At 47.6% G+C, this 13,888-nt stretch overlaps 1 protein-coding gene across 1 annotated transcript in view; it reads left to right on the forward strand.

Moving 5' to 3' along the window:
- Nucleotides 1-3,350, forward strand: part of IQCA1 (IQ motif containing with AAA domain 1) — a 95,664-nt gene extending 92,314 nt beyond the window's left edge. Inside the window, exon 20 of the mRNA XM_062506644.1 lies at nucleotides 3,131-3,350. Coding sequence (XP_062362628.1) covers nucleotides 3,131-3,250 — 120 coding nt within the window. The 3' untranslated portion in view covers nucleotides 3,251-3,350. The remainder of the gene's footprint in view (nucleotides 1-3,130) is intronic.
- Nucleotides 3,351-13,888: the final 10,538 nt, after the last annotated feature.

Consider the following 13,888-nt stretch of genomic DNA (forward strand, 5'->3'; position numbering starts at 1 on the left):
CACTCAACACAGGCAGCATTTGTGAATTTTGGCAAATTACTCCTCTTTTTTTTTTTTTTTCCTCATGCTTCCTCACTAAACCAATATCTCTCTTCAGAGAAAGGCAAATGGTTCAGTGTTACAGCAAAGGGGAAAAAAAATAGTCCATCATTCCCAGCTCCAAGTAGTAATCCATTTGTACCCTGAAACATGAGAGCAAGTATTTAGTGTGAGTTTAACTTGAAAATATTATCTCAGTCATTCTGAAATGGGTCTGTTTTGTACAGCACAAAGTGCCCAGGCAGCTCTTCATTTGGAACACAGCTCAAATGATCCTGTCCTCAGCATCCCAAAGCAATCATCTCCTTACATTAATTACAGCCCTTAAGAAAGTATTTCCTTTTATCTGTTGGAATTTTGTTTCCCTTAAATGTCATGGAGCCTTGCTGCAGCACCTGTGACATGGCACAGGGGAAGAGGATTGTCAAAATAGCCTTGTGCATTAATTAACTCCAGTAGTCCTCATCTCTCCTCACACAGAAGCCCCTCTTCCCAAGCTTGTAACCATTGCCATTCCTGGACCTTTCCCTTGCTTTGCTTTGTCCCTTGTGGAAGTAGGGCAGCTAAAACACTGTGTTCAAAGTGAAGATTAGCCTTGTGATGAATCTTTGATTTTTCTTCCCTGAAAGCATGAATCTCCCAGTCTGACATTTATATTCTGCCAGTGTTCCAAAATGAATATAAATAATGCAAAATTTGTGACAATGTGATTTCTCCCTTCCATTTACTCAGATTTCTGCCCCAACTGCACATCTACTTTTTTTGAAATTATAAATTAGTGCACCAGGGTGGTTGATACAAATCATTACACAGAAAGGATTTCTGGGAGGCAAAGCCAGCTAACCACACCAGTTCTGCCTGGTAGTGACTGGACCAAAATAATGGAATGGTTTGGGTTGGAAGGGACCTTAAATCTCACCTTGTTCCACCTCATTCCATGGGCAGGGACACCTTCCACTTGACTAGGTTGCTCCAAACCCCATCCAACCTGGCCTTGAGTACTTCCAGGGATATGGCACCCACATAAATGCCTAAGAAAACCCATTCCAAAGCCTGTGGAAATCATTCCTCTAAAAACCAAGTATTTTAACTCTGATCAGTCATTGCTGCCAGGAACTTCCATCCCCAGTTCAGATACTGGTGATAAATGGACTTTTATTTTAGTCTGGAGAGCTGATTTCATTCATCTCATGGAACAATTACACCAGTTAAAGAGACAAAAAGTTACTTTCACGTGCTGAAATATTTGCACAAAGAATTTGGAAGAGAACAGAGACATCCCAGGTCTCTTGGCTTCTCCTGCCAAATGCCTCTGAGTCCTTTCCCAGTGATCCAGGGCTGGCAGGGAGATGATCACCCCACCAAACAACTCTTCCCACCCCACCAAGCTCCCAGAAAGCTCTTGGCAAAGTTTTCCTACTCTCTCCACCTCCCACTTAAGATCTGCAGGGTGTTACACCCAGGACTGAGGGGAAAATAAAATCCCTGTGGACTCGTGGATTCTCATCCAGGGCCAGAGACATCACTGGGTTCTCCTTGCTTCCCTCAGCTACTGTCAGGGAAAGGCAATTCCTGCTGGAGCCCAAACTCACAATCACCACCTCATCCCTCTCATGGGAAGGGCCAGAAGCAGCCCTTTGGATGTCCACCAAAATCTCCTTTTAATCTATTTTGCCATAGAAAATAATGCCTAATTAGCTTGTTTGCACAAACAGCAATGAGTTTGTTGTTTAATGTACCTTGTTTGCTCACATCCCAGCTCTGTTGTTCTCCCAAAACCAGGAATAGTTTGGCCTGGGACTAAGGCAGCAAAATTCAACTTCATTGAGAGCCACGGGGTTCCTGCCCACCACCACTCATGCCCTGCCCAGATGTGGGCACACAGAAGGCTGGAGGATGTTTTTATCGATGAGGACAGGGTTTTTGGAGGAGAGGTGCTCAGCTAATTCAGATAATTAAAGCAGAACTGCAGTGTCCAGCAGCCAGCTGGGTGTTTGACCCTGTCAGCCACCTGCTGGCAGTATTTATCTGCAGGGTGCCTGTCATCATCAGCCTTTCCAGGGCACAGAAGAAGCTCTTGAAAAGATGACACCGAAGGAGGACCATCGGCAGTCAGGAGAGAAACATGTTGAGTTTTCCTTCCATAAACCTCTTCTCCCAGCTTCTCTTCCTGTAACACACACTGGGCAACTGGACAAGGCAAATTCTTCAGGGATGCCTTAGCAGGCTCAAGCTGGAAGCAGGATTTGGCATGGATCAGATGGAAAAGGCAGACTTTTCAGGATGCCATGTTGAGAGGGAGGTTAGAGATGACATGGGTAGAGAAGGCAGAGATGTGGCACTAAATAGCAGCCCATGGTCAAGAAGGAAGGAATTTTATCCATCACGGTCAATGCCTGGCAGAATTTGAATCTCTGGTTTAGGCAGAACTTTATTGAGAAAGGTTCTTGTACGTCCTACGCAGAGCTGACTTTAAAGCCTCCCCTTCTCCTTCACTTCACATCATTCTCACACAGCTTCGAGCTGCCTCCCTGACATCACAGCCCAGGAGCTGGGCAGGCCTGCAGAGCAACTCCACCAGAATCATTTACAAGTCACAGGCCTTCGAACAGGCATCTGAAAGCAATAAACAGCTTCTTAATGTTCGGGGTTTGTTTTGCTTCCTAAGCTCCCTCATGGAAATCAAAGCTGTCTGGATCGATTTGTGGAGGCACGAGATGGGGATGATTTGTCTGGTGCCAAGTCTGGAGCAGAGGGAGCTCTGACAAGAGCTATATTCTCTGGAAATAGGGTTGAACGTGGAATTTAACATTTCCATAACTATAGCAACACAAATGGCCCAGCTAAGTATTGATGTTAATGAGACTCAGCTCGATCAATTGCTGCACTTCTTGGTATAATAATGTTCTCAAGAGATCTGAGGGTTTTATTTTGGCTTCTCTACCAGCCAGCCTGGATTTTAAGAGGTTTGGGTTTTTAAAAGAATGTTCTGTTATAGTAGTAAAATGTTTAAGTGGTCTGTCTTGCCTTGTTTCTTTCTAATTTTTTTTTAAATTTTATTAAAACATACAAATGCTTTTTGGTTCTCCAGGCCTGGTATGCCAAAACCCCGCTGGGGAAAGCGTGGAGCGCAGCGCTGGCAGCAAAGGAAGCAGAAAAAGAAAAAGGAAAAAAAGGAAAGAAAGGGAAGAAAGGAAAAGGGAAAAAGTAACTCCCTCGAGGATTTTTCACCTGGCCCTACCCAATCACATCTCTACTTCACATGGCAGATTAATGCTCCTCGAGTTATAGGTATTCCAGGGAAGAGAACTCCTCCCCGAATGAATTTTTAAAGTTAAAAAGAAAAAAAAATTAGACAAGCTGTAACATGTAGCTCTCAGAGGACAAAGAGTTAATGAGCACTGACTTGCTCAAGAATTATTTATTCTAAGAGATTTTAGGGAGCAGAAGGGTTCATTACTCAGGCCTGTAACATGCCATCAACTTTTAGGCCATACTAATTTATTTCGGCAAGTAACTCTCCTTAAAAATTGATGTCACTTTAATGTCTTTCATTACTTTAATATCGTATATGCTTTATAAAACTAACTGCTTTATATATCTGTGGGTCTAAAGTGTTACAGTCTTCAATAAAACTATTACAGCTATATGGACTGCGTTTTAATTGGGATGGATTAGGAGGCACTTCGTGCCATCCACCACAAGCCCAATATTTACACAGCTGCTGGAGGAACAGCACTTGCACCTTTGGAGGCCTTAGCATGGACTAATTCATGTATGTGGGTGCCAGCAGGAAAAAGCAAAGCAGCTACATGCTAATTTGGGTGGATGTCCACCAAAATCTCCTTTTAATCTATTTTGCCATAGAAAATAATGCCTAATTAGCTTGTTTGCACAAACAGCAATGAGTTTGTTGTTTAATGTACCTTGTTTGCTCACAAATCAGCAATTTTGAGGGCAAAGGATTTATAAGGAGGGCTTCCAACACTCTAAAGCTTTGGTACATCCTACAGGACACTGATGGAGCCAGTACCACCTTCATGTCAGGCACAGGATCATACTGTAAGTAAGAGCCACAAACACCTGTTTTTTCCTTCTGATCACAGAATTCCTGTGTGGACCTGACAACAGGTAATTGGAAATACACGTCCCACACCCCCAGAGAGCTGAGGAACCTCCCTGTGCCTGTACCTACAGCCTGGGAGGTACAACTTGGGCAGCACTGCTGGAGGAAGCTGCTGGGAAGTGATGATATTGAACCCCTCCAGCTCCTAAGAGGAAACCAAATGGAAAAAAGCACTCCTGGGAACAGGAATCACTAACAAAAAGAGGCCTGGGAGGATTCCTGGGTGTAACTAACTGCACAAAAAAATTATTGGAGCAGTTGTATCACTCTGTGTAATGGAGAGAACCGGATGGGTCTGGTTAATAAAAGGAATTTTCTCCCTGGAGGCTATCCCAGCATATAGGATAGAGCTACCTCAGTTTGGGGGTTTTTTTGTTCTTTCTAGCTGTATTTTACTGTCTGGTACAGGGCTCCCCATGATTTCACCCTTCCAACCTCAAGGCTGCACCTCCAGCCCTGCCAAGGAGGTCCAAGCAGTAAGAGAGGGAATTCTTGTTACACCTCCCCCGTGCAGCCCCTGAGGACATTTCTGATGGACACCAGCCCTTCCTCCAGCTCTCCCAGCAGTAATCCAGCTGCTGGAATCCCCACATGACCCACACAGGGGACCCCATGAGCTGGATTAAACCCCCTTGGGTTTAATCCACTGCAACAGCACGGCTACAAATGTTAGCTTTTACAGTCCTTGTTCTTTGGAGCAAGCTGCTGGCTCCCCAAAATCAGCAGCACACCCTAGTTTTATCAAATAAGGTACTTTTAACTTCATCCTTGAGGAGAAAAGCCAGGCTCTCCAAAGAGGTGACAGGGCTTGTGTTTAAAACCCCCTCATCTCTGCTCTCATCCGCAAGGAAACTAATTTGGATAATTCTGCCCTCAATCTTGCCGACAGCAGAACCCTCCTCCCCACAACAGGTCTGACAGCACGGCATGATGTGATGAAAAGACCACATTTCAGGAGGATGTAAGCAAGCCCATTAACTCATATTTCAGCAGCTTCACTGCAATCTCCAGAGCAAAGTAAAAGCAGCTGACTGGCAACATCCATCTCCAGGGCGTAACATCGAGCCCGTGCAGGGAGGATGCTGAACCTGCACAAACCTGCAGGTTTTGCCCAATATTCGCCAGTTCATGGGGAAAAACCACCAGGGGATTTGTCCTTTAAGTGTAGCTTGCACTGGTGGCTGTTTGCATTTATTTCTTTCTGTGAGGATCTAGAAGCCACAGCTTGTTTAACCACAAACAGCTCCGTGCATGCAGGAGGTGACAAAGTGGTGGGGAAGTGTCCCAGGCCAGGCTAGACAGGGCTGGGAGCAACATGGGATACTGGAAGGTGTCCCTGCTCATGGCACAAGGTGGAACTGGATGAGATTTAGGGTCCCTTCAACTCAACCTATCCCATAAAACAGAAACCCTCTGTCCCGTGGGGCTGCCAAACCCTTGCTCTCCTCAGGAAAGGCTTCTTGTAGGGACAGGGACAGAAGAACGAGGAGCAATTTTAATGTTGTTTATAATTATTACTACAGAGTGTGCAGCTATTTGAAAAATGAATTAAGCAGCTGCATCAAGCAGAGCCAGCACACAGAGTAATTTCAATGTCAGTGGCTGAATTATTTAACAAAGTGGCCCTGGCTGGGTCTCCAACATCCTTCCCACTGGGAGGCTCTCGCAGGAACACCTCTAGAAATGCTCCTCCAACATCTCCACCCAGAGATCTTTCATGGAAAGAGGTAAGAAAGTTGTGGCTTTGCTAAGCCCAGCACAACTGCACTCAGTTTTCCAGCCACAGCATTCCCACAGTCTGATGGAGGAGAAAAATCCTGCCTCTTCCACCCAGCCAAAGGTAAGTTCCGAGGGACAGCAAAGAGGGGGCCAGGCTGCTCTGCCTCTTGGTGTGGAGGCAATCCAGCAGCAGCAGCAAAGTTGAGAGAAGCTGTCATGCTCATTTATATATGTAAGTGATCTAGAGAATTATCAGCTAAATTATTTAAATGTCCCATTACTATTAAATTACTGGGCATTCATTGTAAGAACAGTCATAATACAGTAACTAATTTGGTATTAATGTGAATGTCAGTGTTTCATTGCAGTTATTTCCTACTTCATCATCAGATAATTTACCAATAAATTAATTGGCTTAATTGCTTCCTGCAAACCCAGGAGAACTACATATGACATGACTTTTCTATAAAAGTCTTCATGCTCACTCCCCCATCTCCCAGTTTGAGCTACACCAAGCAGGAGCCCCTCTTTGGAACACCTGGAAGGGGGAGCAGAAGAAATAAAGTCTTGGCATTTCCCTGCCCTGTAGATTTTACTGTGCTTTAAATACAGCCCTACACTTGGAATAGGACAGGGCACAGAGAATTACTTACCACTGCCAGAGGACAGGGGTAGATGGGCTCTGGGGAAGGAATTGCTCCCTGGGAGGGTAGGGAGGCCCTGGCACAGGGTGCCCAGAGAAGCTGTGGCTGCCCCTGGATCCCTGGAAGTGTCCAAGGCCAGGTTGGACACTGGGGCTTGGAGCAGCCTGGGACAGTGGAAGGTGTCCCTGCCCATGGCAGAGAGTTGGGAATAGATGAGCATGAGCTGTTCTGCCTCCTCAGCTGTACCAATCCAGAGATGGGATTACTGGGATTGCCCCTGCCTGCCTGAAAGCAAACTGCTCCAGCACTGGGGTTTTCACCAGCAGCACTAAAACTCTCTGGCAAGCACAGTGAGTGTCCCAGGGCTCCCACCCCCTTTTCCTCAAGAGATCACAGAAAGTCTTCTGCTGTTTCTTCTCCAGGAGATGAGGAGGAAATACTCCATCGAGAGCACAGTGGGGAAGGAGAGCTCTTTCCTCCTGTTTCTGGCTTTAAATGTTTTTAAATAAGTGATCAGGGCTCTTTTGCAAAGTGCAGCAGGCTCAGCGCTCCTGCCCCACCAGGGAGGGATCAGAGCGACTGCAGAACGCTGAATCTTTATTGACGCTGGTTTTCCCTGCTCTTGTACAGGCTGCAGCGTGCCAGGCTGGCACAGGGACCAGCTCCAGGTGGCAACAACCCAAGGCAATGCATCACACCCTCCCTGAGAGGAGTCCCAGCCACACAGCACCCGTGGCAGCCCATTATTGAGGTTGCCATCAGAATTAAAAAACAAGCCGACATTTCTCAGCAAAACTCCCCAAATCCAGTAACACAAAGTGAAGCTGACTGTTCTATTAACTCCCATCCTGCATCAGCAATTTTCTAAAGTGTGGAAACATTATAATTGACTTTTCTGCTAGTAGCAAAATGTCATTTTTCCTTAATACTCCCCAAGTCAGTAACGCATTTCAAAAGCCTCCGATGCCACTACCACAACAGGACTTACAAATTAGCACATTTTTAGCTTTTCATTGAACACAATGCCAAAAAAAAAAAAAAAAAAAAAAAAAGTCTTCCCGTATTAGGGTTTCTCTCCTCATTATTGAAAGTACTGCGACTTTGGAACTTCTCGCAGCAAATTATAATGCACTCAGCCTGGGGCCATTGTAAATCAGGGCTTCAAAAAAGGTGTCATGTAGTCGGGCCCTCTTCAAGCACTGAAAATATCGGAGTCTATTTGAAAACGCCTTCTGTAGTCTCTCACTAGCCTTGCAAATCAGCGCAGCACTGGGTAGAGCTGCCTTTTATTTTATTATATTTTTTTTTGCCTCGTGGCATCAATCTATTTCTATTCCGACCAGAAAAAGAGGATTATTTCGTGCTGGGATTTCAAATAAAAAAAAAAATTAAACCCCCTACACCTAAGATAACAAGCTGCATAAAATCCCCAAATCATCTGGGGTTCTTGTTCGGGTTTGGACAGCACCTGGGGGCTATTACAGCCCTGGGCTGAAATCCCTTTTCTTGGCACAGCAGGGAAAACCCCAGGGGATGTGCCAGCAAGGAGAGAACCACATCCCACCCCAAACCCCCAAACCAGGTGCCAGCCTGGGGCAGGGCACTGCCAGGCTCTGCACCCACCTGCCCAGCAGCCTGAAAGCCAAAGAGCATGGAAATGCCAACTCCACATCCTTTCCAACTTTTCCTAATTCTCTAGAAAATTCCTTATCCCATCCCTAATCTCCTCTGCGCCTCTCCAAACAAAACCATGCAGCTTCCTACAGGTTGGATTCTCCTCTCCTGACAAGTTTTGGTGCTTCAAGTTGCTCGAATTAACAAGAAAATCATCATTAACGATACAACTAAATGCACGCAGAAGCAAAGGGGGAGAGAAGCCCAAAATGAAGCTGTTTCCTTCCCAGGAGGGCAGCTCCAAACCAGCATTTCCTAATGCCCTTTTCCAGCTTTTATTGTTTTAAGATTTACCCTGCTTCGTTTTTCCCAAGTGGGAAAAGGCAGCCAGGATTCACGGAAACATGGGGAGGGGTGAAGGGAGCCACGGCAACACCAGAGCACAAAACAAGCGACAGTGTCAGGAAAATGAATCCACAAACACCAGAGGTTTACGTCCAAAAAGGAGACGGAGGAGTCCCATTACTTTATTTGAATAAAGGGACAGGCCAGGGGACGTTCCCCTGGGATCTCTCAAATTTTTGGAGGATGCTGCCTCCCTTTTTATCCTATTTTCCCAGCTGCATTTCCCTCTCTTTCCCCTTTGAGGTACTTGAGAGGCACAGACTTCCCAGAACTTCTGATACCTGAGATTCCCCTCTAATGTATAACCCTCCCTTTTAATTTTTAATTCTTCTAAAATTCATAGTTTTTCCCCATTGCTTCTTCCATCTTTCAATATCCAATTTCATTTATCAGCAATCCTACAGTTTGTTTGTAAAGGCAAATATCTTTTTCCATTCATCAATCAGTGAAATGCATCTCGCTGTTTCTTTAATCTTTCAGTGTTGGTTTTATCTACCAGCAGACTCAGAGCTTGTCTGTAAAGACAAATCCCTCATTCCTCTCAACAGCAAACAAGGAACTGCAGCAAGGAGAGCCCGGAGAAGAGAGCCAGGTCCCAGCAGCAGGGAAAAGAAAACTCAAGGAACTCGCCTTCATGTCCTGGAAGGGCCACAGCTTCTGCATGGATATAGCAGGGCTGTGGTTAGCAGGAAGCAAAAGGATTTCCAGCACTGCTTTAGCTTCCAGAAACCATTAAAAAAAAAAAAAAAAAAAAAAAAAAAAAGTAATTCTGGGTCCAAGGCTGTTTGTTTGTTTGTTTGTTTTTTATCCACTCAATGTGACATATGTCAATGGGAAACCCAAATACCCTGCTTCCCTCCCAGGACAAGTATTCCCACTCCAGGCACTACATAATTTGTGGAATTCTGTGCAGCAAGGAGAAGCCACTGTGCCTGCCCACCAGCGGAGGGGGATTTTGGTTTTGTCAGTAAAAATAACTCAAGCTCCGGAAATAAAAATAAAATAAAATAAATTCTATTTGGACAGCGAGGGAAGCTATCAGCTAATAAGACTGGACTGCGCATGGTGGGCTCCTGTGGGAAAAGGATTTGTAAGGAGTTTTTAGGGCTCTCAGCCCCAGTGAAAGTTTGAGGAGAGGTTAAGGCCTGGGTGCAATCCTGTCTCTCTTCAGGAATAATGGGAGCAGTGAAAGGGCTGGGAGATTAGCAGGAGAGGGGAATCATGCAAACGAGCCATTAGCGCAAAATTTGTGAGGCTACACCCATAATTACTCTAATTACTCACTCGGCTCCATCCCAAATGCCACCACTCGGATCCCAAAACGTCTCTCAGGGAGGGAGGGGGTGCTGGGCAGGGAGAAGTGCTAGAAGGCATCAGGGATTTGGGGGTTGGAGTAGTTTCCAAGGGCGATGGAAACTTGTAGTGGTGGTCCCCACATCCCCCCCGTGGGTGGGTCCAAGGGTCGCTGGTGTGGAACACACGGTCCCAAAACCTGCCAGATCCTCCTTTCTGACCCACCCAGAACCCTAAAGCAGGGTCCTGCCCTGAGCCACCATTCCATTTTATATGTACAAACCCATCCCTGCTCCCTCAAATCTCCCGGTCCCGGGGTGTCCCTGCCCTGCTGGTGACACCACATTTCACCCATCAGGGGCACCCCGAAGTCCTGGCCCCTCGCTCCTCCGCATCCAGAGTGGGAGGGCAGAGGGTGGCAGTGGGGACAACGTGCTGACATTGCCAGTCCTGCTGTGACAAACGAGCAGCTGCTCTTCCCACCACACCGCAATATGTCATTAGCAGCCCCTGCCTCACCGGGGATGGGAAGAGGGGCAGGAATGGGGGCAGAGCCCAGCACAAACCAGGTGGTTCCCTCCTGAAAGTGCAGCTGCTCCAGGAGAGCTGGGAGCCCTGATGAACCAAGCCAAGGCCCCACTAATTAACACTGACAGGCCAAGTTCTGATGTGTCCAGTGGAAAGGGATAAATCAATCCCCCAGAAATGGGTGTAGGCAGCACGGGATAGCTGGGTTTGTTCTTCTGCATCCCAGAGGGCAAGCAATTATGTCCATAACTTTCTAGTTAGGGTGTGCTTAGGAAACATCCTCCAGTCCATAAATAACTTCCACAACTGCCTGGTGCTTTCAGGTGTCAAAAACTAATTGTGCTCAGGAGCTAAACAGCTCAGGATGACGTGAAACCAAGTCAAGGGCTTGTTGAAGCTCGTGGTGGCCATCCAGCTCCTCTGCTTCCACCTCCCATAGCCATGACAGTGGTGGAATTCCAGTTAAGGAATGGGGTGAATCTGCTTCAAATCCCTCAAGTCAGGGATAAAGGACCAGGATATGAGTCCTGAGATGCCCAGCGCTGTGTCCTCACCTTGTAATCCTTTATAAATCCTTTTTAGTGGCAGTCTGTGAGTGGTGATGGTGACACGAGGCAATTCACAGATTGGCTTCTCCCATCCCAGGAGGAAATCCCACATTATGGACCCTACAAGGAGCCTCTGATCCTGACACTGTATGGGAGACGTGTGATGGAAGGTCAGCCCGAGCTGGTGTTCCAGCCCGGCACACAGGGTGACATTCCATGAGCACATAACTCAGGGGTTAAATAACTGGGAGGGCTCCACATTTAAAAGAGGATGTGCCCCAGGACTGAATTCCCAGAGGATAATTAACACAGCTGCAGCTCTTCAGCAGGGAGGTGGGGAGAAGGGAAGCCTTGGATTTTTACTTAAGCTAAGAGCTATTTTTAATTATTATTATTATTCTTATAATTGATGGGGAAAGAGAAGGGAAAAAGGAAAGTGGTGCAGTTATAACTGGGGTTTATTGGGGAGGGGTTTATTGAATTTTTTATATCTGACAAAGGTGGGCCACTATAAACTAACTGTAGCACAGGACCTTTCTATATTATATAGAGCTGTTAAAGGGAAATGCTTAAATATCATCTAATTTCCAATAAAAACTGGACAAAATCAATGCAGTTTCAGCATGAGTTTATATTTCACCGGGGCAGCAGCTTCTAAAGAAGAGCTAAGCAGCAGCATCTGCAAAAGTATTTTTGGTGGGGTTTAAGGCATGACCCCCTCCCCAGGCACAGGGACAGGGACGGGTGTGTTGGCAGGGGCTCATCCCACAGCCTGACCCAGCCGCATAACTGGGCAGTGTTGTCACACGGAGAGCTGCAAATATAAACGTGGGGACGCGCCGGGGGCAGGGTGGCTCTTTGCAAGGTGGCACCTGGCTCCTACAGAGAAGGCATTGAACTTCATCACGCCTCCCTCTGCCCGGCCAGGGATGGTGATCCAGGGGGGATGAGTGCCCATCACCCAGGAGAGCTGCCCTCACATCGCTCCAAGGTAGGTTTGGGGCAGTGGGGGCATTGCCATCCTGCCTGCCCACCCCTCAGTCCCACAGCCGTGGGGTGCTGGGGGCACACTGCCATCACAGGGACCCTGTCCAAGTTATCTGGGAAGGGCTGGGAGGGAATGCAAGGTTTAAATCAGCCACTCCGGAGGAGGCAGCGCTGCAGGCTCCCGCACTGCACTGGAAACCTCTCTGGAAAAATAATAATGATAATGATAAAAATGCCATTCCCTGCTGCCAGAGGGCAGCTGTAAATCAGGGCGGTGGTGCCAGGGGCTGTGCACACCTGGATGTTTTAACAAAACAGCCTCGTGGCTTTTGGAACCAGGAGGGCTGAGATCTCCCCGGAGTGAGGGGTGAGTTACGTGGCAGCTGAACTTGGGGGACGAGCTCTCTCTAAAACCTTTTGCTGTTGCGTGTTGTGCTCCTGCCTGTGCCAGGAATGAGTTTTCCTGGTAATGGGAAGCCGGAGCAGGCAATTGAAGCCATTATTAATAGACACACTTGATCTGAGGAAGGGAAATGCTTAATGTTTTGTTCAATGAGGTGTGCTCTGCAAAGAGTCGGGCACGGGGAGAAGGGGAAGACGCTCCCCCTGCGCTGGAGATTGATGAGGGCGAGGCTACAAGTGCTCACCCTCACCCCTTTCTGGAGCTCTGGTCTGTGCAGGGACATCCCTGCTGAAGTAAGGACACAGCAGGATGATCCCAGCCTTCATTTTCGCAGGATCAGATCCTCAGGGATCACAAAGCTGTGATGGCAGGTGATGTGCCCAAGGCTCTACAGCACAGCAGTGCCAGAGGAGAGGCTCATGGGGTTCCCTCCACCATCCAAACTCGCTGCCTCAACACAGCAAGTGCTTTACAAGCAGATGAAACGCCCTCGTTTTCCTTCCAAACCCCGCCGGGGGGTTCTGCCCCTGCTCCTGGCCAAGCCCAGGATGTTCCCCAGCTGTCCTGGCTCCTCTCTGCAGTAAATCCCACCTGCCTGTGCAGCTGCGTTCCCATTAAATCCACAGCAGCATCGCTCCATCCCCACACCGCTCTGCGCTCCTGGCTGGAAACAGCGCTTGGCTTGGCTTGGCTTGGCTTGGCTTGCAGGAGCCCAGACTCCGGAGATTTGTTTGCCAAGGGACATTTTCTCTCCACTCTTGCTGTCCCAGGCTATTTTTAAGCCCCTCCCTCAGCCTCGAGTTAATCCTGGCCTGAGACTCGAGTGTTTATATGCAAATAGGTTCTGATCGAGAAGGGTCACGGGGTGTTTCAACACGCTCTCAAGGGCAATTTAATACCAGACTCGTACACATGCACACCCCCAATAACGAAATTAGCCCAGGTCTGACCCACAGGGTCTGGACTCCCTGCTAAATTTACCCAGGGAGGTAATCCCTGCCTGGGGAAGGTGACCCCTTTGGTGTGAGCAAGGACATGTGAAGGCAGGATTCCTCCACGTCACCACAAAAATATTACAGGGCTGCTAATGAGAGGAGAGGAAAAGCAAGCCAGGCTGTGGGAACGAGACTCAGGACAAGCTCCTGAGGTAAATGATCTCTGTCTGTGCCGCTCCCTGGATCTCCAGACCTTCTCCTGTGCTGGCTGAAGGACCCCAGGGGATAAACGAGGATGTTTTTCATACCAGAGCAGCGCTTGGAGGAGGTGGTTCAGTTCATACCAGAGGGGGGAATGGGCACAGAAAGGCTGGGTGGAGCAGAACAGCAACAAGTGGTAAAACCAGAGAGAAAAATGAGGGGGTTTGGAGGCTCCAAAGCAACAGAGAGGTTGTGGACAGCCAGGTGGGAATGCCAGCCTTGAGATGAAGGAGAAAAGAAGGAGAAAACACAGATGACCACCTAGGGTGGCCTCAAATTAGCTCCCAATGCTGCTTCCCATGAATAGGGACCTTATGGGGGGTCCTTCACCAAGAACCCCTTAGCTCAGCAAACCCATCCTGCATGGACACACCATGGAGTTTTTG

This window comes from Cinclus cinclus, chromosome 21 (assembly GCF_963662255.1).
Source record: "Cinclus cinclus chromosome 21, bCinCin1.1, whole genome shotgun sequence".
Taxonomy (NCBI): domain Eukaryota; kingdom Metazoa; phylum Chordata; class Aves; order Passeriformes; family Cinclidae; genus Cinclus; species Cinclus cinclus.